Below are 23,662 nucleotides of genomic sequence, written 5' to 3'. Positions count from 1 at the left end.
AGAATAAGCCCACGTAAAGTAGAAGGATGAAATAAAGATAAAAGCAGAAGTTAATGAACAGAAAACAAAATAGCAATAGGGATGATTGGTAACACCAGAAGCTGATGCTTTGAAAAGACTTATAAAATACAGTAAACCTTTAACAAGCTGATCAAGGAAATACCAATAGTATGTATGAACAGTATAGTATTAGGAAGGGAAGGGGGAAATTACAGGTAAAGATGAAATCCTAAAATTGTAAGACATTATTGTGAACCACTTTACACCAATAAGCATGAAAACTTAGTTTAAGCAGACACTCTTCTGGGAAAATATAAAATATCAAAGTAACTCAAGAAAAAAATAGGAAAACAGAAAATTTAATGACCATTAAAGAAAATATAGTCATACTTTAACCAACACCATCCCAACCTGTGGCAGGCACCAGGCCTAGGCTGATTTGGGGAGAAATTTTATCAAACCTCAAGGAACAAGGGTAAGGAACTTGTCTTCTACAAACTGTTTCAGAGACTAAAAAGGAAACCAGAATCCACACTGAATTGTCTTGCTTCCAGTGTGTTTAGGAACAACGAAAGGAAGCGGGAAAGGCAAACATCTGAGTATGTTTCACAAAGAGCACTAGAACGTTTACTTATGCCTCGCTGGTACAAGTTTCGTGACTGGAACATCAGACTTTGTGAGCACCTTTCTGTGTGCTTAACAACAAATGCCCTTTGCTCTTAGATTCCAGTTTTAATGACGGGCTCTCAGATATTGTCACTCAGACTGTATTAGGACCAATAGCAAGTATTTATAAGATAGGTCACCAACAGTCTGGCATGGAAAAGGCATTTTATTTCTTGTTTAGTTATTTAAATATGTATTAACTTAACATACAGAGATTGAATCTGTGACCTTAACTCCAATAACACATTGTTCGCACCACCCAAATTAAGTAGCCCAGGATAGTAAAATTACATTAAGTGGTCATGCATACAGCTTAGAACAATGCCTGGGACACTCAAGTATTAGTTGTTATATTCCCTTTGTGCTCAAAGAAAACAGTATGTCGTTTTGTGTATGCCAGTCAAGTCAGTCAGTCATCACGGAGCTTAGCTCTTCCTCATATTGCATCCTGAGCAACAGACTGCAAGAATCTAACCAATTTGACCCCCACATTGGCCCTGTTTGCCACAAAATTGCCATGCCTCGTGAACCTCACACATTGTGTTTCTTCGGAAAATGCCTACGTAGCACTTACACTCTGCAGCAGTGCTTGCCTCAGCATAACTGCGTCTGTGTGGAATTGCATTGGCATTGCGATGTGGGAATGACAGGGTTGACAGGACCGTTGCCTTATGTACCCTGGGGGCTGTTTGCCCCTTCCCCTAGGCTGGCTGAAGGAGCTGTGTTTCTGAGTTACATTATGATGTGGGAGTTTGAGGTGCATTTCTTTTCTTATTTTTTATTTTTATTTTTATTTTATTTTTTTTTATTAAAGGGTAGTTGACACACAGTATTACATTAATTTCAGGTGTACAACACAGTGATTCAACATTTATATGCATGATAATTCTAGGTACCAGCTATCACCATACCAAGTTGTTACAATATTTTGACTATATTCCTTATGCTATATATTAAATCCCGGTTACTTATTTGTTTTACAATTGGAAGTGCGTGTATATATATATATTTTTTGTGAGGGCATCTCTCATATTTATTGATCAAATGGTTGTTGACAATAAAATTCTGTACAGGGGGGTCAATGCTCAATGCACAATCATTAATCCACCCCAAGCCTAATTTTCGTCAGTCTCCAATCTTTTGAAGCTTAATGAACAAGTTCTTACATGGAGTACAAATTCTTACATAGTGAATAAGTTACATGGTGAACATTACAGGGGCAGTCATCACAGAAGCTTTCGGTTTTGCTCATGCATTATGAACTATAAACAGTCAGTTCAAATATGAATATTCATTTGATTTTTATACTTGATTTATATGTGGATACCACATTTCTCTCTTTATTATTATTATTTTTAATAAAATGCTGAAGTGGTAGGTAGATACAAGATAAAGGTAGAAAACATAGTTTAGTGTTGTAAGAGAGCAAATGTAGATGATCAGGTGTGTGCCTGTAGCCTATGTGTTAATCCACGCTAGACACAGGCAATAAAACATCCACGTATGTGGAAGATTTCTCTCAGAACAGGGGGGGTGAGGTTCTAACCCTCATGAGGTGCATTTCTTATTATGTAGTGTGCAGACTGTTCTTCATCTGCTGTAGGCAAAAATAATCTGAACAAAAAATAATCTTCTCCTTATGAAGTATTTTATCTTTCAACCTGTTTTCTCCAATTGGCTTTGGTGGTGGTGGTGGTATCTTCGTATCTTAGGCACAGGGAGAAACTTTTATGTCATCTTCAAAGTTATAGCTGTATTTTTTAGCCAGAACCAAAGCTTCACCTTCCTCTGGCAGAACTCTAGTAAAGAGGAACACGTATGTCCAGTGGAAGTAAGAAAGGCAGTGAAAAAGGAAAAGTTGGATATTTGGAGGTCAGTTATCACAGAAGAAAATGATTTGAGCATAAGAGAAGTGAGAGGATTTGAAAACTAAAACCTGGTCATGCAATGGCACCTTTCATCTTCAGCTATTTCAAAGCATTTTTGCCTGAGGACGTGGACAGAAGCATATACAGATGGCCCGTAGACGACAAATAAGCGTATGGACAAACCTTTACCCTGTATGCGTCAAGAGTATCTGCAAAACAAAAAGGGTGCACACAAGCTCATTGCAGACCAGGAGGCTCTTCCGTATTTCAGGATCTGCACTGTTGTAAGAAAATTAGGGGTTGAGTTTCTAACTACATTTTTAATGCTAAAGAGGGAGTATTCTCAGTAAACCCAGATGAATGGAGCAGACATTATTTCTGGAACAATTGTAAATTCACAATTATAAAGACTAGTGGAAAAATTTCAAGTTCTACATGAGCCACACATAGGTATAGTTCTTTCTTTCCTTAGTAAAGGCCTCTTTCCTTAAAATTCTCCAATTACTAATATTAGGAAATAATTGTTCCTTTACTTACTACCTGATGGAGCATTCAGCCATATTTATAGGCTTTAAAGAAAATTACCAATTTATTTTTTTTAATGTATCAAATTGATGACAGAACTGAAAGTAGGATTTCTGAACCTTTGTGTTTATAATTCAGTTTTGTAGGCTTCTACTCCTCATAGCCCATTATGGTTCTCCGATTTTATAACTTTAAGTCCTAGGTTTCATCTTTAAGATCACTGTTACCAAACACCAAGCCTTAGGCATGTTGCCACCAGATGGTAGTATGTTTTGCCTGATAAACAGATTATAAGCACAACTTAAATATCACAGATATTTTCAGCTGCTAAACAGATTATTTTAAAAGCTATTCTTAAATATAAGTATTATATGGCATTATAAAAATGTGGTATTCAGCATCTTTGTCCTTGACTTTTTAAAACAATTTTATTGAGATAAACAACTCTTTAAAACAACTCTTAACTTACTGAATATTTATAGTTTTAACAAAAGTCCCAGATGAATCATACTCCTTTAAGCTACTTATCCTGTGTTTAAACAGCTATATAACCTATTTAGAGAGCCCTATTAACTACTTTTAAGCTAATAAAAAAATTTAATTTGCCCCGTTAGTGCTTCTTATCAGCTGAAGCATTTTTTCCCATCAGGGTGCTACAAGTGTTTTGGCAGAGAAATTAATTCATTATGCGAGTCTGTCCGGAGCATGGCAGGACATTCGGCGGCCCCTGCCTGTCCTACCAGATGCTGATTAGCTGTCCTATCATTGTGAGACCCAGTGTCCCCACATGCTTCCAAATGCTTCTATAGAAAGTATTGCCCCCACTCCTACCCCCACTTGAAAACCTCTGCTCAGATTCCACATTGCCCCTTCTGCTGTTTCTGCAAAGAAAGTGAGCTGTTCGCTAAAAAGGCAGTAGCTTCCACTTCTGTTTGCCTTTTTTGGTTGTTGTTCAATTTGAATTTAATTGCAGAACACTAAACCCATAAACCAATTCTGGGACAGGTTTGCAGAATGATTTCCCTGAAGGACCTCTATAATCCCTTACCCTTCAGTGAGTTTCTGAGACTTAAACTTTCATAATGCTGGGACATCAAGGGCCTGAGGACAAGATTGGGAACATTTTGTAGACTAATAAAAATCAGTGAGCTCCACGCTAGGCGACTCGTAGGCCCTGTCTTACTTTGCCTCTCCGTTCTGCCTTGTACCTCAAAATGACACTATCTCCTTGCCCTGCCCAAGCAGCCCACCAGAGTATACACAAGCCTTTTAGTGGATGTGCTTTGTTGACCTGATTTTTAGCTTTTATTGCTTTTTCATGTCAAAAGCCCTTTATTAAGTGGAAAGGATTGCATGGCTTCTCTCTGTTCCACATTTCCTTACATGTGGAATGAAGGCCCACTCTTCACTCTGGAATGATCCATTTCAAAGGAGAAGTTGAGGGTAATGGATTCATTTTTGGTAAAATCCCTAATATAGTCTACCTTACTCAGGAGCATCTGTGCAAAGGTCTTCATTACATGTGAGTTATCATTATTGATCTCCTTATTCCCAAAGAAGAGAGAAGATTTTCACATAGCATAAATTAAAAATGAAGATTATGATAGGAAAATGGAAAGAGAAAAGGGATAGTTGACAAGGAACTTCCTATTTTCCTTTTGATCCTTTTAAAAATGTTTTTATTGAAGTATAGTTGATACACAGTATTACATTGATTTCAAGTATACAATGTAGTGATTCAACAATTATATACATTACAAATTGCTCACCACTGTAAGTATAGTTACCATCTGTCACCATACAAGGACATTGCAATATTATTGACTCTATTCCCTCTGCTGTACTTTTCCTCCCTGTGACTTATTTATTTTATGATTGGAAATTTATGCTTCCTGATCTCCTTCTCCTATTTCTCCCATCCCCACCATTCCCCTCCACTATAGCAACCACCAGTTTGTTCTCTGTATTTATGAGTCTGCATTTATTTATTTTGTTTGTTCATTTGTTTTATTTTTTTAGGTTCCATGTGTAAGTGAAATCATGGTATTTGTCTGTCTCTGTCTGACTTATTTCAGCTTGGCATAATACTCTCTAGGTCCATCATATTGTTGTAAGGGGCAAGAGTTCATTCTTTTTTATGGCTGAGTAATATCCCATTGCATATATGTATACCACATCTTTATCCATTCAGCTATAGATGGACACTTAAGGTGCTTCCCATATCTTGGCTATCATAACTAATGCTGAAATAAACATAGGGGGCATATATCATTTCCAGTTAATCATTGTGTTTTCTTTGGGTAAATACTCAGAAGTGGAATTACTGGGTTGTATGGTGTTTCTAGTTTTAATTTTTTGAGGAACCACCATACTATTTTCTATAGAGGCTGCATGGAATTTCTTCCTGTTTTCTTCAGAACTTCTCATGTACCTGCCTTCCTCTGCAAATAATGTGTGTGGCAGCTGTAGGTGCCTAGTATTTAAAAAGAACAGTATAACTACACAGAAAAGTCAATGAAGCTCTTGAGAACTCTGACTCTTCTGACTTCACTGCTACTGACAGTCTCCTTATAAAGCTGCTGTTCGTTTAGTGTGAGATTAAAAACCACCTATTTAAGACCATATGAAAGAGTCAGGCTTGTATAGAGGCCTCACTTTGCAGTTATGTAAATCTTGAGACTTCCTATAATCCCTTTGAAGACAGTAATCATGTTTTGAAGAGTTTTATATATCCTAATTAGTATCTTGCATAGATTAAGCACTTAATAGTGTTAGATAGATTGATGGAAGAAAAGTGTCAGTTGGTTGAAAATAAAAATATTTTCTTTGGCCTGAAAATGATTGCTGTATTCCATACTCTTAGTTCTAAAAGAAAGAAGAGGGATCTTGAAGTGTTTATAGTTCTTAATTGTTAATACTTGACTTATTACCTACCCACTTGCCTACATCTGAACTAAAATACTGTATATTGTTGCCACTTGGGAGTTTATAAACTAAGCTACAAAAAAAATTGACTTGGAGAAAGCAGCAGAATTTTTAAAAGACTAGGTAATGTCTGCCAAACTGTTGACAATCTCCTCTGGGCCTTAGAATCGTTGTGGTTTGGAAGCCGTGCTCACCTTCCAAAGGGAGCCTTCCCACGCTTATGCTCTGGCCGATGGAACGGGCGGCGGTAAAGGTACGCCGAAATATCTTAGCTGTTGCAGTTCTGGATGACCGAGTTTCAGGTTTGGGACCCTTTAAGAAAAGTCTAGGCCTGAAGTTTCTAGGTAAAGTCAGACAACATTTGTTTATTGACTTAAACATCTCACACTTAGGTTCCATTCTGACATTCACAAGAGGTAATGAAGAGGGTCTTTTCTGATCCCCTTAGCCAGAAACACTCCAGAATTTTATTCTGTTGTCCTATTTTCTTTTTTATAACAAAAGAACTTGAAAGGTGTAGATAGGACTGTGTGAGATTGTGAACTATCTCAAGGTAATTTTAATTTTAAAAGTAACAAATTTCAAGAGATGAGATTTTGCGTGGTTTGTAGGATGATAAAGCCTCTCTAGGTGATAAAATTATGAGGATTATTTTTAGTAATTGTTCATATTTGATATACAATTTTCCAGGTATATCCACTCCCTTTCTATGCACACACATTCATATTTGTGTTAATATACCTCAGGAATTTTAAAAACTACCCTCAGGAATTTTAAAAAGTTGTTTGGCTATGAACCAAAGAGCAAATGATACTCTTTCTAATGCGTCTATTGTTTCACTTGTGCCTTCAGATTCTTTCCTTCCTAGTTTCTGTCAAACCTTGGCCTACTCAAAATCTTTACCAGATGAAGTTTTTTAATACTTTGTAATCACTATGATCTGCAGTGGAGATGATCCTAGGAATTGTACCAACCATGACAAAAAATCATTCTCTCTGGTGTTTGTCCACCAAATCCCAAATTTTGTTTAGTAAGTAGTGACCTTCTGTAGTGTTTCAGACTTTACTCATCAAGTGTATGATAGTGGGTCAGATTTAGTTCGAAGCGCACATCCTGTGCCAGTGCGAGGGCTCGGGGTGGAGGTGACTGTCGCCCGTCTCACGGATAGCCACCCACCAGAGGGGACGCAGCACTTGCTCTTCTCCCCAGTGGCGGACTCGTACTCACTCTCCCTGGCTTTTGCACTTCTTTGACCATGACCCATAGTAAGAAATCCACTTTATGCTGTGACCCAGTATACAGAGAGGGGTGTTGTATGCGAGTGAAACAGCAGTTTCCTGAAGGCAGACCCTTAATTTGCTGTCTGGAATGTGCTCTGACATTTGCTGTTCTGTCTCGCTTTTTGTTAATCTGGTTGTGAACTGCAAAATGGGTTCCTGGCCACTGCTGAGTCTTGGTCCATCGTCACTGTGCCCTCCGCCCAACTGACTGCCTGCTGCCATCCACAGACCCAAATGGAATCTTAATTGTGTCTGTGATGAGAGACTGTCTTTCAAAAGTCTCTGGAGTTAAGAAGTTACATCTTTTGCCCCCACTTCCCCACCCTCGTAAGATGAAAGAACTGGTGTTTGTTAAAGCTTTTTATTTTGAAGCAATTTCAAATTTACAGAAATAGTTCAAGAACAATACCAAGAAACCCTGTGTGCCCTTCACCAGAGACCATTCAGATTTCACTGCTTGTCCCAGTAATGTCCTTTATAGCAAGCAGAAGGACCCACTTCAGGAGCGTGCATCACACCCGATTCTCATGTCCTCCTGGTTGACCTTTCCTTGGCTTTCATGGCCATGACGTTAGGCTGACAGGTCTGCCATGCATGTTCCTCAGTTTGGGTCCAATGTTTCCTCACAAGTAAATCCAGTTTATGCATTTTTTTACCACAGTGTCCCAGAAGTGGTACTTTGCTCTTCTCCTTGTACCTTAACAGTTTGTCCACTCCTGGTAGCAGTGACTCCTCGTCACTTGACTACGATGGTGTCTGCCAGCTTTCTTCACAGCAAAGTTCCTTTCTCCTCCTTTGTGGTCCACAAATATTTTATGAGGTGATACTTTGAGATTATGTAAAATCCAGTTCTTCATCCTACTTTTACCTACTAAGTTTGGCATCCATGAATGTTCCTTTCTTGGATTGATTTTGAAGTGATGTTTGCCAAATGGTGATTTTTCTAATTTCATCACACCCTCTACATTCATTAGGCATTCTACTGCAAGGAAGCACTTTCACTCCTTATTTCTTTTCTCATTCAGTTTTTATATTCGTGTGTACTCATGGATTCCTATTTTGTTTGATGGATTATAGCTTGTTACTACCATTATTTATTTTGACGCTCAGATTGTCCCAGGTTTGGCTTTTAAGAAGGTCTCTCGTCCTTTTGTCACGTTCCCATCATTGTTTAAGTGCTTCCTTCCTCTCTGAAACAAGAAACCCAGTCTTACTTTCTTTCCCTGCCACAGTTAAGGAATTAGCCATTTCTTCAGGCATTTAGGAACCATGATCTGGACACTGGTTGTGTACAGTGCTACTGGGCTGTTGCTTTTCCAGGCCTTTCAGTGGACGGAGCTAGGAAAAATGTATTTTGAGGCGTTTACTTACACATGTGTGCATCCACACTTGCACACACACATCTTTAGTCATTTATGTATGTATACACTTGACCCTTGAACAACACAGGGATTTAGCACTGACTCCCCTGCCCAGTTGAAAATCTGTGTGTAACTTTTGACTCCCCCCAAATTTACTAATAACCTGCTGTTGACTGAAAGCCTTACCAGTAACATAGTCGATTAACCATATTTTGTATGTGATACATATCATATACAGTATTTTTAAAATAAAGTAAGCTAAAGAAAAGAAAATGGTTTTTTCAGATTTCAAAAACGTTCCAGTATATTTATTCAGAAGAATCTGCTGTAAATGGACTCATATGTTCAAACTCATGTTGCTCAAGGGCCAACTATATTTTGAAAATCATCAGTTCACACTGCCCTTCAATGCCTGCATACCATCACTATAGAAGTTCTAGCTTTCTCTTTTTTCTTATTTGTACCTGCCTTCTCCAACAGGAAGAAAAGTAGCTCCCATTATCCTCAATATGTCTGTGTGGTTGCTCAATCTCGCTGTATAAAACTGATCCTCTCAATAGACCAGGTTTCCGCCTCATTATTCTACCCTTCCCTTATACCAAGACACTGCCTTCCAAGAAAGTCTGGGAAAGAGGAAGGAAGGAAAATAGGTTTTTTCCTAAATCATTTAAAAAGGAGATTCTATCATCTCTTTCAGTAACCTTTTACATAACCACAAGGAAAATGAGTACATCTGACTTCTTTGCTTCAGATTTTCATTTAGATCCTTATATTTATATATTCTAAATGCACATGCATATGATCAAGCACTTTTTGTGTAACTACCCTGTACTGCGTATGACAATATGCTAGGCACTGTGCGAATATATATATTAGTCCTAAGCCATGTAATAACTGCAAGGTAGGCATTATTATCGCCATCTTTGAACTGAGCCAAATAAGATTCAGTGAGGTTGAGGAACTTGATCATTTCAGACACTTTAAGCAGGGGTCTGCATTTCAACCCTTGATCTGACCTCAAATCCCACACACTTCCCAAACCACAGGTGTAGCATGGTGGTATGTTGGGAATCATCACTGGAGGGCATTTTACTCAATATCATCACTCTTATACCATAGCATTTAATTTTGTCTTAAAATATAAGAAGAATAGCTAGAAATTATTCAACTGGCTCATTAATTTCTTCTCCTAAGAAGATTCCACTAGAAGACCACTTTGCAAATTAAAGTTGATGATCAAGATTCACATGATGGGGGATTTAATTGGCTTGCTCACACAGTTAATGTGTAACAGCTCAAAGACAAATTAAACACATGGAGCCCCTTTATTTGATAGATTTTATATTTGTTGGAGACTGTTGAGCTGACTACCTGAGACTCTTAATTCAATTATAACAATCTATTAAAGTTTACAAACTTTCTTTCTCTATCTTACCTTGGAGAAATAAGACAGATGAATTGCACATTCTCTTCTGCCTGTCTGTAATAAATTATTTTCTAACAAGTGGATGTATGCGTAGCTCATCCTATGGAAGTCTGTTTCTGAGGTGTTCCTTTGCCAGGCTCCTTGGTTATGGCACCTGAATTTGAGGAAGAATAGACTGAATCCTCTTGGGGAAGAAAAGAGCAGGGTGATTCATTCTTATGTTCTGATATTCCTCCATGCTGGTTGTCTTTGAGCAGAAAACCCATCTATTTAAGCAGCCCTCTGAGTTGTGATGTGTATTCCCTAGATCAGAATGTTATAATTTATGATGGGCCAGTGTGGACAAAAATGTAGACTGACGTTTCATTAAAATTGGGAATGGTCCTGGAAATGTGGTGCACTGTCTGGAAACTAGATTGTATCTGCCTAACTGAGAGGCCAAGGCTGTGACCAAGAATATCTCCATCCCGTTTTTATTTTCACCAGGATGTGAAGGGTACTTCCATGTTCACAGGGGAGTTAATGTCTTTTGTATAAGAAAGTAAACAATAAGTGCTTGTTGGATAAGAAAAAATTAAATATATGAAAGAACAAGTGAACAAAAGGAAGTGCTTAGATTTAACTTTCTGGAGATTTATCTCTGTTTCTATGTTTCTGGACATTACGGGTATGTTTCAGATACCCAGAATCTTGAGAGATTTGAATTGGTTGATCTTTTCAGATCGTTTAAAAGTTTGTCTCAATCAAGCAAAGCTTATTCCTTAGGCAGCTGTGTTTTGCTCCCCGTTACTGTTGTGTGTCTTTGCCAAGTCATTTAGCCTTTCAGAACTTTAGTTTCCTCATCTGTAAAGTAATAGTAATGGACTTTTGAGCATGGTTCAGAGGATCAAGTGAGATAATATATGTTAAAACACTTCATAAAATATGAAAGTTTGCTATTGTTAGTACTGCCTAGCAGTAGACATAAGGTAGACATGAAAAGAGACAAAGAGGAGTAACAGCTTTACATTCCCTCTTCAGGCGACAGTGAGGAATGAAATCTCTGTACAAACCTTCCAGAAACAGGTCAGGACACTGGCTGATCAGAATTGATCTTGCTGTCTCCTTAAGGACTAGTGTAACCTGATGACTTTCATTCTAGATACTGAAAAAATATCCCTCCACTAATCCTTTCCTAGCCAGGCATGCTTGCTAAGGGGATATTACTATTTAGGTTCACATCAGTACTCTTTTCTAAGTGAAGTAAATAGAGAAAAACTCATTCTTATGTCAGATGGGATTAACTGTAGAAGCAGGATATAAAATGTAAAACACACAGATCTGAATTCCCTAGATAACTGGCCTTTTAGACACAGTTGTGGTAGAATTGATCCATCTTAAGACATTTTTTAGATTGGGAGCGAATCAGGACCTCTTTATAAACTTTTCAACCTGTATTCCTCACACCAACCCCCAAGCAGTTGGTCACTTCCCTTGATTTACTCACATAATTGGTCATAAGAATAAAGAAGATAATCAAAACAATTAGAGGGTAACGGGTGGCATGCTGGAAGATTTTAAGGAAAAAGTACATAAATTTTATGTGGGGAAAATAGAGGGCAAGATAGAGTTTCCAAGAGTCTGGAGAGAAGTGAGTTGTTACTTTGGGGATAAAACCCACTGTTTTAGAAAGCATTTGGCCTAAAAATGTTGGATAGGTTAATGGTGAAAACAGAGTGCAAAAGATTAAATTTGAGATGTTTCAAGGCCAAATCCAAAATCCTTCAACATCAAGCAAATAAATTCTTTTTTGTTTAACTCTTCATTTTCCCTGTGAGTAGCTCAGTCATGTAGTCTTATATTTCCCCGCTATCTCTTTTTCCTCTTTGCATTTCTGACCCTTCTTTCCCCTCACCTATCTTGATCTTCTCTGATTATGGCATTTTAGAAAACTCTGGTAAGCTGTATACTTAAGAGATCCAGCCATTAAGATCTCTAATGTTCAGAGCGCTTCCTTTGCCGTGGGCCAGTTTCAGTTTGTTGGACTTCCTCGCGGTGCAGCAGGCATGTCATTAAAATTGAACACAGAGGGCCTGAAGGTGCTTTGACTGATGTGTACGTCTGGGCTTTGTTACTTAAGAAATCCAGAAGTTGAAAAGCCGCCATTCTCATATTTAGAGTTCTCGGAGAAGCCAGCCTTTGAGGCTGCTGCCTGCTCTAGCTGAGGAAGTGACACCAGCAGTTTGTGGGTTTTGCCCCTGAGCATGTCCCCCAAGAGCCTCCCTTTATTCCTAGAAGCTGGCAGGCTTTCTTTTCCTCCTCCAAGTGGCAACCCAAATTCTCAGTTGAAAGTGAATCTTTGCCCCTGGCCCCTCTCCAGCATTCCTCGCTGGGCGAACAGGGATTTGGAATGTCAGAAAATAGAAGAGGGGAGGGGAAAAGATGTGTGTGTGACTGTGCGTGTTTATATGTAACAGCAGCTTTGTCTGGGAGGACTCGGGGAAACTTGGCTTCCTCAGACTGCTTCCTTCTCATAGACTCTTGGTTCCTTACTTGTGTTTTTTGTTTTTTGTTTTTCTGAGTTGTTTAACCTGCATTTATTACGGCAGTTCCAAACCCCTTCCAGCCCAGTGGAGTCAAGCTAAGGGAAGACAGCATGACCGCCAGAGGATTTGTCTTTCTTCCTCTGGATGAAGTGACGGTAGTTGTTCCCAGTCTCATCTCCGTCAGAATCCAAGGTCGTCTTTCCTCTGGGATTTAATCTGGTGTCATCGGGAGCCTAGACTCAGGTTTTGAGGAACAAGTCTCAGTAAGAAGTGTCCTTTTGGGAGAATCAAGGACTGAAACTAGGCATAAAAGGTGTGGCTCAGCACAGTACCCTCCACCGAAAGCTGACAGTCCTGAGCACCTGTGATCAAAGCTGAGTTGAAAGTATTGATGGAACACGCCTCTCAGACTCTGTCTAACTGTGGACTGGTTCAGAGCTCAAGACTGTAATTTACAGGGTGGCTTTTATCCTTTGTTTAGCTCTATCCAAAGTCGTCTTGCATCCACTCCAAAGGAGATTGCTGTGAGGGTAACCTACAAGGGCAGTTTTCCAGCTTTGCGTGAAGAATCCAGTGGTTGAGTGTCTGTCTGCATCTTGAGGAACCATGTCCTCTTTGTATACCCGAAGTAAAGAATTCACTCGGAATAGGAAATCTCAGTCTGATTCTCCCCCAGCATCTCCCTCCCCGACTGCCAAGACATTCCGAGTAAGCAGCATTTTTTATTTATGTATGTTCGTAGTTGTGTCAATGGTGGAGATTTATATGTATAAAACTTGGGGAGTTAGGTTTAGAGCAAAGGCATTTCAGAGCATATGGGAATCAGTAAAGGAAAAATAGAAAATTTGTAAGACCCTGTTAGCTGCTCTGCAAGAGGTTATGGTTCATAATACTTAATGTAGTCTGAAGTAAAAGCAGACTTAAATGTCAGACTACAGTTTCTGTCTTAGCTTTTATCTGTCAGTTGTAAACTGCTCGACAGTAAGATTTTAGAGTTCCTTGTCACTATATCTTTTGGGGCTTTTCTTAATTTCTGTAGCTATATCTGGTTGCTCTTTCCTGTGTTTTATGGATCAATACTATGTTTCAAGAGAAAAAGCTTCCAAATGGCCAAGAAACTATATACATTAAACTTCAATTATGTACAAGTTCCACATATACGCTTGTGGAGGCGAGTGTATGAGAGTACGCCCTTTGCCTGTTCTGTGTGCCTGTGAGTGATAGAGAGAAAACACTAAATGGCCAGGGAGTTGTGGACACTTGGAGTTTTATTCCTCAGTTACCATCAGGAAATTTCGTGCTTAAAAAGTCAAAGAAATAACTGGCTTTTGGCAGCCGGCTGTAGGAAGTGTTGGTGATGACCCAGGCAAACCCATTGGAGACTTTCCTCCATTTTCTTTTGTCAGTGTTTCTGATGAAGTGATTTGCATCTGGGCATTTGCACTTAATTTGGTGTCTTCCCCTGTAGGAAGCAGACAGAAGCAGGAACTGCTACCAATAGCAAGTGATGAGAAGCCCCAGTGGGCATATTAGGTAGTAGACGGGCAGCTCCTTGTTAGGGAACAAGACTGTGCTACACCGGGTGTACAGAGAAGGAGAGGGGCAGTCACAGCTTCCTTACCTGGGGAGCTGTGCGGACAGAATCTGCAAGACACCTGAATAGACCATCAAATTTCTTTTATGTCACTTTCATTTTCGGTGGCGTTCTCATAGTGTAAAGTACCATGGGGTGGAATTTGGTATGTGGCATGTTGGTCTAGGACATGAGCCAGGGATGTTCAGTTACCGGAGTACCAAAAGGGTTTTGTTGTAAAGCTGTGTCATTTGCAAGTTGTTTTTGTGAGAGGGCGAAGAGGGCCTTTTGTGAAAGGGCAGTGTATGTCCGCAGTCACTGAGTTCTGGGGGCATTTCTTCAGCTCAGGCCAGTGCCTTCCTTACCTGAGGAGCCGCGGAAGGCCGCCCCTAGCAGCGGCTGCTGGGTATTTTTTGGTGACTGCCAACCAATGGAGGTCCATGGAGTGGAGTGCTTTCACTTCAGTTGCTGTTTCCCTCTATTCCCTTCCCTCTTATCAAATGCAGTCATACCTTCTGGTGGAAAGGACCCCCTGTTAGCATTTGCTCGCCGCCGTACCCACAGTTCTCAGGGCACATGGGACACCTGGTGAGCAGTCAGCAAGATCTGTCTGGTGAGATCCCACCGTTCCCATTCTGCCTGAAGGCATTTCCCCCCCAGAGTGAGTACTGTTTGCTTGTTTCAGTCCTAACAGCTGCCATCCACTCTTCCCACCCCTGCTCCACCCCACCCCCTCCCCGTCTCTGACCTCTTAGACAGAGGTCACAGTGGGAGAGAACTTGAGAATTCGGATTACAGGAAACCCAAACGCGGATGGCTTTAATGAGAGGCTGCTTCCCAGTTCTGGTGGTCAGTGGTGTGGATTCCCACAGGAGCATCAGCTTATTCTAACCAACTTCCAGTGTCCACGGGGCTTGAGACTGTTCTGTAGTGGTGCCTAAAGAGGCACAAAATGCAAGACTAATTTACATGCTGTTGACACTAGAAAAGGTTATAAAACTGAGATTTATCTACTAAGATTCTCCTATAGCCAAGTTTCCTCTCATGTCCTAAGGAGGGAGCTCTTTTAGAAACTGGTTTTAGGTGCCTTTAACAACTAGTGTGGTGGTGGTGGTGTGCTTATATGCTTTCTGAGGCCTGGTTGTAACTGGTCGCTGCTTAAAGAGGTACAGGGATTAACATTTCTGTAATATAGGCATCGCTGGAGTATGGAGGTTGGGACAGTGTTCCAAACAGTCTAATATCAGTAAAAACAAGCATTATATCCAGAGTACCTAACATGTACCAGGCTCTTCACCTTCATTACCTCACTTGATCCTCCATCACCCTGCAAGGCAGGTTCTGCAATCCCCATTTTACATGTGAGGAAACTGAGATGCAAAGAAGAGGAGTGGCTTTCCCACATCCCTCAGCTACTAAGCAGCAGAGTCAGGTCTCTGATTCCAAAACCCGCCTTCATCATCAACACTGGAGTACATCTCAAATGTATTTGAAGGTCAAGGACATGCTGGGGTCAAAGATGACAGTTAAGAAAACTTGGGCAGCTGTGGGAACCCATATTCAAATATCATGGGAACACGGGAAACTGAAAAATATAGGAAGGTGGATGGCTGTGTCTACAGACCAGAGGAAGAAATTGACAGGAGGTACTAAATTTCCCACCTTAATTCTCACATCCCAGCCAGAGCATATAAAACCACAGACCACAGAAAGCCAGAGATCCTGTGGGCTACAGGGCCTTCAGATTTCTCTTAGGGTGGAAGAGCTTGGGCCTTCTGCAGTAAGGGTGCCCAGGAGTGTCTGTGTGCACCTCAGCGTGGGGGGCAGAACAGCTCTCACTCTCTGCATCCAAACCTCTGTGGCTTGTACGCATAGGATTTTCTACCTGCGGCTGCACAGAGTTAAAGAGGGTGTAGCCTCTGGAGACAACATTCTTCAAAACAGAAAAATGAAATTTTGAGGCTGGAGTATAAAAGCTTATGATTTTTTCTTAGTATAGCTAAAGGAGTTAAATATTAAATGCTTCCATATAAGGAAATGTCCTCAAATGGAATTCTTAAATAATGGCTATTCACTTGGGGAGAATATTTTGGACACCTTGCTCTTAGTCAAATGTTCAAGAAACAGTATGGGTAAACTGTAAACAGCAACTCAAACAGTTACTATTTTTAACTTGAGAAAAAGGGTGATTTGTCAATGACTAGAAAACAAACTATCTTATCATACCTTTATTTTTAAACTCCCAACAACATCTGTTACTTTTAATATTATGTAATTCAGTGTTCCTGTACTTGGTAAACCTAGAACCCTTTTTAATAATGTAAAAATCTAATGCTTGCCTAGCGATTGTGCAATTAATATACCCCCTAATGAAAAATCACTTATATGCAGAAGATAGTGTGTGTCTTCACCAGCCAAGATTTTTGTTTACTTTCTCTAGCTTGTATTTCAAAAAATAATAAATATTTTTTATTTTCTGAATGCAAAATTATACCATTAATCATGTCTTTTTACAAATACACTCCTCTTCTCCATAGGAAAATATCCCAAGTCCATCCTGATCCCCCCACTAAAATGGCTATTATAAGTGGTAAGCCCCTAATATTGCTGTTTTGGTCTCTGTTGACCCTTAATAGTGAAATAATTTTGTAAACAGTTTTTTGTCTTTCCCATTAGGTTCACACTAGTTCAACATCTTTGTCTCTAAAAATTAGGGCGCTCCCTGAATAACAGCCCATCTCTGATTTCTTAGAGAAAGCAAAACAACTTCCAGATTCACTTTCATTTCTAATGGGAACCGCACCAGGTATTTATGAGAATTTGAAGACTTAGCCTCTGTTCTCATAGTCTAGTCTACTGCAACTACATGAGGTGCCAGGTTCAAACAACTGGTAGAAAAGCTTTCTTTGGACATTATTTCCAACATAAAAAAAAAAGATAATACTCAACTATGAGCATATTAGACATCTCTAGCTCTTGCTTTTTCATCAGTGTACATGTTACTGGGTCTTGAGTTTACAAATTATAGTAACTTAAAAACTAGTCAGTTTAAATGGTTTAGCACTTTTAAATAATCCTAAAAGCAAGAACCAGGTAATCATTGGACAATATTCTTGAATTATTATTTGCTAATTTAACAAAATGTTTTTCAGTACAGGCCCAAAGATTGCAAAATACTAAAGAATGTCCAAATTTTAGTGCTTAGTTGATATTTATTATATTGAATAGTCTTGAAGTGAGTGGGTCATCACTGAATCCCTGGGAATCTTTTAATGAGACAGATTTCATTGACTTGATTGGTACTTATGATAATAGAATTTGACCTGCATCTTTAACTAAGATCAGCAGCATTTTTCCATTTAATCTAGATTGCTACTCCTTCAGGGCTAACGTCTCCACAGAAAATAAAAGGATTTCAATGTTTTTCACCCCAGCCATTAATGTAAATAAAGGGAACAAATAACTGATGTGTTTTGTTTTGTAACCAGCTCTACAAACAAATCAGAACATGTGATGAACAGTTGGTGATAAAGGATAGCTGTTTTCATGAGAGCGCCTCTCGTGGCAACTTAGGTTGACAGGCAGCGTTGTGCCCCTTAGCCTTCCAGGCCGTTGATAACCACTCTGTGTGCCCTTCCCGCGCTCCTGGGGCAAGCACCAAGCAGTTCTTCACCGTGTTATCTCAGCCTTTGCACCTCTCATACTGCATCGGGGAGCTACCAACCTGGAATTCATTTTTTACTGCACTGTATAGCCCATTGTCACGGAATGAGGAACATTTGTCTAGGTGAATGACGCTAATTAAGGGTGCAATCTGTTAACCATTTTTTTCTCTCTAATTAAAACCATTTATATATCAGGTTTTTTTTTTAATGCCCTCAGGAAGAGTTAATAAGCAGTAATTCTTTAGCCCAGGGAATCTTCTGAGAGTAGAACCCACAGGAATGAAAGCACCTTCCCAGTTTGGAGCCATTGCACGAATCCGAGATGGACGGTGGACTCATTAGCGCATGTCCTGCGTGAAGCTCACTGGTTAGCACTTGAAGTCGTGGTTCGCTAGACAGAGGCTCTGGGAGTCCCAGAGGCATCAGTTCTTTCTTGGAGTTCCCACGTGATACAAGTCCGCAAAGATGCAAACCCTTCCTTGCCCATGGCCCTCTGATTTTCTGATTCTGTGATAAAGGTTTGTCAAAGCCACCTACCCGACTTTAAATCCTCCCACAGTTTACATTCCATGAGCACTTGCTAAGTTAGTAGACACTGGAATTCAGAAATGAAAGACATAGCCTCTACCCTCAAAGAATTGACAGTCTAATTGAGGAGGTAAAAAAAAGAAAATCAAGAGTTACAACAAAGGGGGGGTGAATTTTCTAGAAAAGATACATAGGTATAGGGTCTTTTATGTTTTGGGAGATCAGTCAAGTGGGACATGCATTAGCCTGATGTTTAAAAGACAGTAGAAGCTGGGTGGGCAAAAAAGGGGACAGTGCAGTTGGTAGGAATGTACATTGGCCTGGCCTCTATGGAAAGCAGTACAGAGGTCCCTCAAAAAATTAAAAATAGAAATACCATATGACCCAGTAATTCTACTCGAGGAAAACAGAATCACTGATCCAAAAAGATATATGCACCCCTATGTTTATTGCCACATTATTTACCATAGCGAAGATATGGAAGCAACCAAAATGTCCATCAATAGATGAATGGATAAAGAAGATGATAGGTACATGAAATGGAATATTATTCAGTAATAAAGAAGAAAGAAATCTTGCATTTGCAACAACATGGGTGGATGTAGAGGGTATTATGTTAAGTGAAATAAGCCAGGTGGAGAAAGACAAATACCATATGATTTCACTTATATGTGGAATCTAAAACAAAAGAAAACTTACTAAACAGAAATAGACTTATAGACACTATGAAATGACTAGTGATTACCATGGGGGAAGGGGTGGGAAGTGGGTGAAATAGTAGGTGAAGGGGATAAAGAGGCACAAAATCTCAATCATAATATAAATTAGTTATGGGAGTGAAAGTACAGTGTAGAGAATATAGTCAATAGTTTGTAACATCTTTCCATTTTGACAGATAGTAACTACACTAGTGGAGTGAGCATTTAGTAATGTAGATAACTGTCAAATCACTATTTTGTATACTTGAAACCAATATAATATTGTATATCAACTATACTTAAATTAAAAAAGGAAACAGTGCATTACAAAGGTGGGAAAAATGAGTGAGAAAGTGTAGTATTTTGAGAGCTACAGATCAGTGTGGCTGGAATAAAGACTGATTTAGGAGTAAAACAGGAAATGAAGCTGGAGACATATTAGGAGCCAGGTCATGTGGGGCTTAGTATGTCATTCTAAGGATTTGGGGAGTTATCCCTTAGATGAGGGATTGAAAAGTTGAGGTGAAGTTGCTGCAATCAGAATTGCTTATTGGAGAAATATCTCTGGTTGCTGCTGAGGCTGGACTATAGAGGGAGTGTCTTGGGAATATAAGGTCAGTTGGCCTTGACTGCAGTTCTAGGTGAGAAATCATAAAGACCTGAACAGAGAAACATCCACTGTTTAGAAGGTAGAATTGACAAGACTTGGGGATTGATAGAATGGGGACAGGGGTGAGCCTGGGAGAGGGCAGAGTCAAGATTGACTCCAAGGTCTCTGGTTTAGATGACTAGGTAGAAAGTGACATGATGAAACGTAGTTGGCACAGGAGGCAGAAAGGGTGTTGAGTGGGGAAGTGGTTTCGCTTCTAGATATGTTGAGTTAGAGGTACTTTGGGACATTCAGGTAGTGATATCTAGAAAGTAGTGGGTCCGAACTTAAGGAGAAAATTATGGGCTGAAAACACTGATATTTATGACTAAGCCATGGTAGTGCTGAGGTTGTCTAGGGAGTAGCGTGAAGAAAAAGCTGAGAATAAAACCTTGGGGAAATAACAGCGAGTAGGAGGGGTACTGCCGCTTCCAGTGGCCTTCCTGTCCCATTGCCGCTGGCCCCTTGTAAAGGGGGGACAGAATGTCTCTTGCTTGTCTGCTTGGAGGTATTTTAGGCAATTTTATGTTACAGCAACAAGCTTCAGTTGTCAAAGAATCCAGAAATGTAGGAGGTCAGTTTAGGGCCAGACGAGTTAAGAGCTTAGGGTTCTAGTTTTATTTATATAGCCAGCTGTGCAACCAGGGATGGTTTTTCAAATCTGAAAAAATTCTGAGATTATTCAGAATACTTTTTTCTTTCTTTTTCTCAATCTCATAATGCTTGGGTGAGCTGACAATTATAGTAGAAGACTAAAGGGCAATGACTGGAATTGGCTTTCACCTGCCTTTTATTCTTTCTCAGCCCCTTTTGGTTTTGTTCTTAAGCTGTTTATTATGCAGTGGGTGGTGGTCATCCACAACTGGGGTCTTAATTCTCATCACAGTCCCAAACTCAGCAGCCTTCTTTGGTTACACGATGCAGGGAATTCTACCAGGGAGAGATTAGATCAAGGTACTAAAAGTGTGTGTGGACTTTCACATCTTCATGGTTCATCTGAAAGCAACATTTTCATATAGGAGTTGTCACATCATTGTATTGGTTTCCAAAATCAACTTCATTTGGTTGGTTATTTGGCAGAGAGTATAACTATCGAGGCAGTAAAATAACAACCCTCAATGTCTGTAGGTTAGGAAAGATAAGTAGGAATTAACCTGGGTAATTAAAATCTACAAATAATCAAAACCCTTTCTTTACTTGAGTGCCAAGGAATTTGTTTGAGCTTATTCCTCTTGAGCCAGCAAGTACTGGCAGAGCCAAAGGGCTAAAGAGGGAGAGGAGAGAGATTGAAAAACAGAGAAATCTGTAGTAATATCAATAGCTAGTATCTATAGAACGTTTACTATATGCCAGGTGCTGTACTGAGCACTTAGATTTGTCATCTCATTTAGTGTTTTTTATAATCTTATATGGCCAGTACTGTTTCCCCCATTTTACCAATTGAGGACATTGAGGCAGAGAGAAATAATTATCTAAGATCACATAACAAGTAGGTGCTGGAGCCAGCAGCCAGGCTCCAGCTTAGCCGGTAAGCTGTGTCATCAGCCCGGCGAAGCGGCCGTGTCTCCATTCAGCAGCTCCTGGATCGTCGCTGACATCCCTAACTATTAAATCCATTTTGAAAAGAAAGATGGTGACAGTAAAACCTATTTTAAAGGAGGGAAAGTTCACAGAATAATTTAGGAAGAAACTCTGAGCTTTGGGGAAAGTAAAAATATATGTTAAATGTAAAAAAAATGTGACCCATGTGTTAGAACCACATGTTTAGAGCTACTTGTTCTTCTTGGTCTTCTCCTCATAGACGGAGTGCGGCATGTGAAAGGCTGGACAGAGCATATGCCTGAGTCTGAATATGTATTGATGGATCGTAAGAGTTCATAAATTATCTTTAAATATAAAATGGCTTGCCTTAGATATCTTAGGGAGGCCTTAGTATAGTCATTTATTTCCTTCTACAATAAGTATGTTTTGTGACTTCCCAAAAAATCTAGAAATTGCTTAGAAGCTGGGAATATCCACAAAGAACAGGTACAGCCCTGCATAGAAAATAAGAGCTGTATTTTAGGTAACATGGTCTATGGATATTACAATAGATGAGTCTACTTCTAAAATTTAATAAACAATTGTTTATCTTTTAAAATATATTGAGAAGAAGTACTAGAATATGTCAGGTGACATTACATACAATACTAAATTCTAGGGTAGTCTCAATCTAGCAATGAGATTTTTCAGAAATATAAACTGAGTACTATATTTCTTGACTTTCCTATTGGTTTTTGTTCCTTATGTATTAACTAAATACTAAAGACAAATCAATGAGTATAATATGATGAAGTTATATGTAATTTAATACTTTAAAACTAAATTTTGCTTGGCAGTATGCTCCCACACACATAGGCCTACTCACGTGGATGCACAGTTTTTCCCAACATAAGTCAGTACTTTCAACATTATTCCAATTCTGAATGTGTGTAATCATCCAACTGCCCCTGATTGGCCATATACTCATACTGTGGATATTTCTTATTTTGAGGATGTTTTAGAAAAACTAGACCATGTTTTTTTTTTATTGAAGTGTCATTGCTATACAATCTTATATTGGTTTCAAATATACAGCACAGTGGTTTGTTACCCATATTACTAAATCATCACCCCCACTAGTGCAGTTACTATCTGTCAACATAGGAAGATGTTACAGAACCATTGGCTATATTCTCCATTCTGAATTACCATCTCTGTGGCCAACTTATATTATGATTGAGAATTTTTGTGCCCCTTTATCCCCTTCACTCTCCGCACCCACCCACCCCAACTCCTCCCCTATGGTAACCATCAGTCACTTCTCAATGTCTATGAGTATATCTACTGCAATTTTATTCCTTCTGTTTTGCTTTGTTTTTATAGTCCACAAATAAGAGAAATCACATGGCATTTGTCTTTCTCCACCTGGCTTATTTCAGTGAGCATAATACCCTCTAGATCCATCCGTGTTGTTGAAAATGGCAGGATTTCTTTTTTTATGGCTGAATAATACTCCATTATGGATATGTACCACCTCTTCTTCATCCATTGAACACTTTGTTTGCTTCCATGTCTTGGCCATTGTGAATAATCTGACAATAAATCAGGATGCATGTAAATCAGGGATTTTGTTTTCCTTGGGTGAATTCCCCAAAGTGGAATTACTGGGTCATATGGTATTTCTATTTTTAGTTTTTTGAGGAACCTCCATACTGCTTTCCACAGTGGCTGCACCAATTTACATTCCCACCAACAGTGTAGGGGGGTTCCCATTTCTCCATGTCCTTGCCAACACTTGTTATTTCTTGTCTTCCAGATAGTGGCTGTTCTAACTGGTGTGAGGTGATATCTCACTGTGGTTTTGATTTCCATTTCCCTGATGATTAGCAATGTGGAGCATCTCTTCATGTGCCTGTAGGCCATCAGTATTTCATCTCTGGAAAAATACCTGTTTAGGTCCTCTACTCATTTTTTAATTGGGCTTTTTGTTTTTTTGGTGTTGAGGTATATGAATTCTTTATGTATTTTGGATGTTAACCCCTTATTAGATAAATCACTTAAAATATATATTCTCCCATACTGTGGGTTGCCTCTTTGTCTGCTGATGGTGTCCTTTGCTGTACAGAAGCTTTTTAGTTTGATGTAGTCCCACTTGTTCATTTTGATTTTGTTTCCCATGCCCAGGGAGATGTGTCCAGGAAAAAATTACTCATACTTATGTTCTTCTAAGACTTTCATGGTTTCATGGCTTACATTTAGGTCTTTGATCCACTTCAAATTTACTTTTGTATGTGGAGTTATACAGTAATCCAGTTTCATTCTCTTACATGTAACGGTCCAGTTTTCCCAACACCAGTTGTTGAAGAGGCTGTCTTTTCTCCATTGTATATTCATGGCTACTCTGTTGTACATTAATTGACCATATATGTGCGGGTTTATATCTGGGCTTTCT

General features: G+C 39.3%; 1 protein-coding gene across 9 annotated transcripts in view; it reads left to right on the top strand.

Moving 5' to 3' along the window:
- The window catches only part of PPP1R12B (protein phosphatase 1 regulatory subunit 12B), a 223,580-nt gene that overhangs the window by 163,660 nt on the left and 36,258 nt on the right, over nucleotides 1–23,662 (top strand). Inside the window, exon 1 of one of the 9 annotated variants that reach the window (XM_036909564.2) lies at nucleotides 12,130–13,284. The exons of the other annotated variants lie outside the window; for them this stretch is intronic. Coding sequence (XP_036765459.2) covers nucleotides 13,183–13,284 — 102 coding nt within the window. The 5' untranslated portion in view covers nucleotides 12,130–13,182. Of the gene's footprint in view, nucleotides 1–12,129; nucleotides 13,285–23,662 lie in introns of those variants that run through there. 9 annotated transcript variants of the gene reach the window in all.

Source organism: Manis pentadactyla, chromosome 9, assembly GCF_030020395.1.
Source record: "Manis pentadactyla isolate mManPen7 chromosome 9, mManPen7.hap1, whole genome shotgun sequence".
In the NCBI taxonomy this organism is placed as follows: domain Eukaryota; kingdom Metazoa; phylum Chordata; class Mammalia; order Pholidota; family Manidae; genus Manis; species Manis pentadactyla.
Note: the sequence above shows the minus strand (reverse complement) of the source record. Positions and strands in the feature narration are given on the sequence as shown.